We start from the raw sequence: 5,928 nt of genomic DNA on the forward strand, positions 1-5,928 counted from the left end.
GTGTATCCCCAAAAACAATAAATTTATAATCCAAAGGAACAGAGCAAAAACAATGATTAGAAGGATGAAGTGGATTAAAATAATTACCTTTCTCCTTTCAACAATTTCCGAAAACGATACATATTTGATCCTTCAGTTTAGATTTCACTAACTAAATACTTCTCGCTTGGAGATAAGTGAAAACTAAAATGAAAGAACCAAATTAGATGTATCCAAGCCAGAAAGAACAGAGTCAACAAGAAGAAAAATTCTGGGATTTATGCAAGATTAGAGAGGGTTGTTGGGGGTTATTTTAGTCAATTGTTGGGTTGCTTTGTGTTTTCTTCTCTCCTTGGAAATGCTGTGCAGCTGTTAAAGCCTGTAAATCGTGCGACTCCTTGCGGGAATATTCTTCTCAGTTTCTTGGAAATTGATTGCTTGACTTGGATTAACTACTAAAAAAAAAAAAACATTAACAACACGATGCTACGGACGATGGTGTCAGTTGACTTGCTTAAGTTTGAAAATAATCGGTCGACACCGGCGGAAGCCGTGCGATCATTAGGCAGGACCACAATGGAGATGCAACTGTTTATAAGATATTGAAGAGGAAAAGTAGAACACGCAAATGGTAGCTACTAGTAAGTATGAAAACAATGCAATGTTCCATGTTTACGATTAGGAAAAAGAGACATCATTATCATCCCCTTCCGTTTCCAAAACCAAAACTCTTATGGAAATGCCATCAGGTATGCTTTTAATCTTCATTCATTCTTATTCTGCATCTACCCCTACGTAGTCTCACTCTTTTTTATATTAATAATATGCACCAATCTCTTCCAATAAAATCAAGCTTTACTATATATATTTTTTATATTTTATGTTAATAATATTCAATTAATTTTAATGTTATATATATTTATATGATTGATATTTAATGCAAGATATAAACTGTTAGTGTAGATGAACTACAAACTTATATATATTATTGTTGAGGGGAGGCATCCTTTCAAAGAAATTTGTATAGTATCATTTGTCTAAAGTCAATGGACCTCTTAATGGATTGATGTTATCTTCGGATCGAGTAGAGGTTTTTTACTCCCAACTTTATCGAGAGCCCAAGTATCGAAGGCGAGATTCATGGAGTGAGAACGCCTTATTAAATCAAGAGATAAAATAAGGGTCAGGGTTCAAACCCTACTAAGCGCATAATTCTCATATCCCCTTAATAGGTGGCCATGCGCCATGTACAACCTGATCTAATGAGACACTATTGCTCTATGAACCCCGCCTTTGCAATCTGGACTCTTGACAAAGTTATAAGATAAAAACTCCAGCTCGACAATATCAACTCGTTGAGGGGTCTATTAGCACCTTTTTGTTTTGAGAGGAGATGACTCCTTTAGGAGAAGTTTTCGAAATGTCGTTCATCTGAAGTTGATGAACCCCTCAACAGATTGATGTTGTTCAAGGATGAAGTCAAGATTGTGTCAATGGCCAAAAAAAAGCTATTAATCTACCTCAAATTCCCTTCCTCTTAAGTATTTTCTGAAGAAAAATGTAGTTATAGTTCACTTTAGTCCCAAATTATAATTTGACTATTCTATCTTCCTCCCATAAACTTTAGAACTCATGATGGTCTAGGAATAAAAGAAAGAGATACTGGGCGGTTTCTTGAAGAAATATCTCCAACGTTTAAAAGATTTAAATTATAAACACTAATTCGATTAAAAAAATTACAGAAATATCTTTTTGTGAGTAAAATAAATTATATTGTTTGAGGGTACTTTGGTCTTTTTATTTTAACAAAAAATAATAAAAAATATACATATTGTGGGAACCCACAGTAATTGGATTACAAAAACTTCAGTTTTTTATTTTTTATACGTTTTTATTTTAATATGTATAATTTATTACATTAGTTGTATATTTGTACTATTAATAAAACTGATGTCGCAACTAGAGGTGCTCATGGGTCGAGCCCATGAAAGATATCTAGACCAATTTTTTTAGCCCAATCTGATTTGACTCGAAAAATAGGTTTACTTTTTTTTCCTAAGCCCAGTCCAATTTAAGAAAGATAACTTTGGGTTTGACTTGACCTGCCCATATTTGATTTTTTTATATTAGTTTTTATTTAAATTTAAAAAAAAAGAATACACGGTAAAAAACACTAAAATAAATGTTTTGTAACACATTAAAATACATTTAAAAAGTATTTATATTAAAAAAATACTACCATAAATATAATAAATGTTTTATTATATTAAAAAATAGAAATAAATATCGTAAATATTTTATTGTATTAAATATAATTTTTAAGATTTTATATTTTAGTTTGGTAAGATTTTTTAATTTTTGGGTAATGGGTTTAAGTATTATTGGGTTAGTGATTTAATATAAATATATATAAATATTTAACATATATAATTAATATAATTAATTTTTATAATATAATATATTCGGGCGGCCAAAAAAAATTGCCCATGGCCTAACCCATATAGAAAACGGGCTTTTGATTTTACCCAAACTCATTTTTCGAGCCTCGTATTTTTGTCACCCTCCCATTTTTCTAGCAAGCCTTCGGGTATGGGCGGATGGCTCGACCCATGAGTAGGTCTAATCACGAGTCAAATCGAACACCAACTCGGTAGGAGAATTATGAGAATATCCTTCCGTAATTAAAATAAATATATTATTCTAAGGTACTTTACTCTTTTTATTTTAACAAAACTAGTAAAAATTTGCTGAACTCAAACCAATTTAATTGATAAAATTTTAAAGTTACCGCTCAACTAAACCTTCAATTTATTAATTTTTTTTGTACATTTTTATTTTAATATGCACAAGTTATTACCTTCATTAGTTGTATCTATACTATTTATAAAGCCATTTATCTATACTATTTATGAAACCCTTTGTTAAGTTGGTGTCACCCATTAACTCAGTCTAAACTCTAGGAAAATTATGGAAATATCCTTCGTAATTAAAATAAGTTATATTATTCGAAGGTACTTTAGTTTTTTTTTATTTATTTTAACAAAAAGTAAAAATAAAAATTTGCATACAGTGAAATTTAATCTCATGCCAATTAGATTGGTAAAATATTAAATTTACTACTCAACTAAAATTTTATTTTAGTGTATTTTATTTAATTTTATTTTAACATACACAATTTATTATCTTCATTAGTTGTATCTATATTATATAAAAACATACATCGTATATCAAGGAGTAATCAATGGATCATTATGGTTACTTTAACCATGAATCTAAAAATCATTCAGCTTGATTTTGACTGAATAGATCGCATTTTAAATTACAACATTTTTATTTAAGCATCCCAAAAAGTAAATTAATGAAATCTAAGAATTGCTTAGTAATTAGTTATTTCTTAATTACATACATAGCAGAAGAGGAAAAAGCAGGAAAGACTGAGCAGTCGCATGAAAAGGATAAGGTCGGATATGAAAGAAATAAGTGAAGAACAAAAAGAGATCAAAGAGGGGCAAAGACAAGAAAGAGAAAATTTTGAAGCCATTCAATTAGAATGTGAGGAACTTAAAAACCAGACAATCCTCATAGCACAACAAACTGCGAGCACCCAAATTCGTCTTGCTCTAATGTTGCAAATCTTGAAAGCAAGAGAAAACCTAGAGTTCGACAAGGCAGTCATGCTCACTAATGCTCTCCGGTATCTCTTCTCCATCCATTATTTTAACTGCTTAAGTCTTCGTACTTTTTTTTTTCCTGAAGCTCTTTTTGGTTTCATTTTTCTAAATTTACAGTGAAGTGATAGCGAGAAAATAGTAGGAAATGGATGCATCGGAAAATGATGGTTGGAGTTGGAGACGAGCTCTATTGTCATTTACTTTCTGTTTATGTTTGTCAGCAATTTCATCTAACCTCAACTACTATAAACATTCAATCCCTTGTAATGGTATATTGCAACTCTTAACTTTAATTTAGTTTGCATTTGCAATAAATTTGCACTTAAACATTATCATTCAAAAATATTTGTCACTATTTGTATTTGGTGGTGCAGCATTTTTCGTCACAGCGTTCATAACAATGATGATATATTACTTTTGTCATGTATTTTTTAGACCCAATAATTAGTGTTCAGTGACAACTAATTTTATCACCAGATTATATATAAGATTTCATTGATCATTTGCATCGTTGGAATAACTTTTATTATATAATTAATAAAACTGATATCGGAATAGTGTTAACCGCATGTAGAGGTGGTCATGGGCCGGGCGGCCCAGCCCGACGGCTCGCCCGAAATATGAGAGGGTTCGGGTAAAAATATAGGCCCAAAATATGGGTTTGGGCAAAAAAAGAGGCCCGTTTAGAAAACGAGCCGGGCCTCGGGTAGCACTTTTTTGGCTGGTGCCCGGCCCGAATATAATAAATATATTTATTTTTATTTTTATTTTTAAAATATTTTTAAAATACTTTTTTTAATTTTTTTATTTTGAAAATATTTTTAAAATACTTTTTTATTTTTTTAAAAGTTTTTTTGGTGTTTATTTAAAAAATAGGCCGGGCCAGGCCGGGCTCGGGCTTATGAATTTTTTCTCAAGCCGGGCCTGGACAAAATTTTAGGCCCATATTTCGGGCCAAGCTAGGCCCAAGCCTAGGACACGGGTCGAAATTTTTTCTGGGCCCGACCCGGCCCATGAGCACCTCTAACCGCATGCTATATATCATCATTACCTAATATATAAAATAATTACACAAATGAAGCTAATGTAAACCATCGCATTTTAATAAGTATTTAGTAATGGATAGTTTCATCACCGAATTATATATGAATTCATCGTCTTCCAGGAGTAAAAGTTGAGTTATAGCAAGTAGACTTGCAAGAGGTACCATAGCTAGTTAGAGTTTTAAATTTAATGTATTAGGATAATAAATTATAGTTAATCTGTACACTTGTTTCGGACATGAACCCTGAACATGAATCTTAAAACGAATATAAAGAATACAAAAAAAATTACAATATTAATGACATGCTATATCGTACTTAATACGTTTAAATAGTAGCATAAATGTCGATAATAGATAATGTCACCATATATAATCAATAGTTGGTGGCAACTAGTTTCATCACTACATCACATACATAATCGTCATTGACTATAGGAATTGCCACCAATAAAAAAATAAAACTAGACTTTTATTGACAAAACAAACGTTGTCATATAGTTAATGACATAATATATCGTTACCTAATGCGCTAAAATAATGTCAAGAAACTTTTATTTAGTGTCAATTTAAATTGTCACATACTACGAACAATATAGTGACAATAAAGGCTAGCATCACCTTAAAATCAATATTTTATAACAATAATTGTGTCACCCAGTTATAAATGATTTCATCGTTAACTATATTAGAATTGTCACCATAGTGAAATGAAATTATTAGTGCAAACGCAAAATCATCATTAATTATAGGAACCGTCACCAATAAAATGATCATAGTATAGCTTGTAGGATAAGTTGTGAGCTTCTCAATACAAGCCTTGTGTCAAAGGTAATTTTGATAATGGTGAGCCTCTGGTGCAACTCGAAGCTACAAGAAATTATTAATATATTGATAAATGCAATAAACATTTATATTTGGTTTTTAGTCAATTATTCAATCAAAAACCATATGAGGTATGTAAAAAAATTGTTTAATTGATTATTATTAAAAGTGAATAAACTATTCTTTTGATTAGCTTTTATTAAAAGCATATTATTATAAACTTGGAAATTGAGGTGGGAGTACTTGGATCCAACAACTATGAAACCAACTTTCATCGCTTCCATTTGAGTTTGAATCATTCTTAAGTTTTGAAACTCATCTTGTGTATTGTTCACACACTTTTCTAAGTCAATTGTAGTTGCACTTGATTTTCTTTTATTAGTCTTAGACTCATAACCAATTCTCAAAACG

At 30.7% G+C, this 5,928-nt stretch overlaps 1 protein-coding gene across 2 annotated transcripts; it reads left to right on the forward strand.

Moving 5' to 3' along the window:
- The first annotated feature begins 351 nt into the window (after nucleotides 1-351).
- On the forward strand, nucleotides 352-4,112 carry LOC121213859 (uncharacterized). 2 transcript variants are annotated; one of them, XM_041087099.1, is made up of 3 exons: nucleotides 352-728; nucleotides 3,390-3,673; nucleotides 3,768-4,112. In XM_041087099.1, exons 1-3 carry the CDS (start codon nucleotides 627-629, stop codon nucleotides 3,787-3,789), a joined length of 408 nt encoding a protein of 135 aa, XP_040943033.1. In that variant the 5' UTR covers nucleotides 352-626; the 3' UTR covers nucleotides 3,790-4,112. The 2 variants fall into 2 exon arrangements, with proteins under 2 accessions (XP_040943033.1, XP_040943034.1); XM_041087100.1 differs by having other exon boundaries at nucleotides 390-728; nucleotides 3,393-3,673.
- Nucleotides 4,113-5,928: the final 1,816 nt, after the last annotated feature.

The sequence above is a fragment of the Gossypium hirsutum genome, chromosome D01, assembly GCF_007990345.1.
Source record: "Gossypium hirsutum isolate 1008001.06 chromosome D01, Gossypium_hirsutum_v2.1, whole genome shotgun sequence".
Taxonomy (NCBI): Eukaryota; Viridiplantae; Streptophyta; class Magnoliopsida; order Malvales; family Malvaceae; genus Gossypium; species Gossypium hirsutum.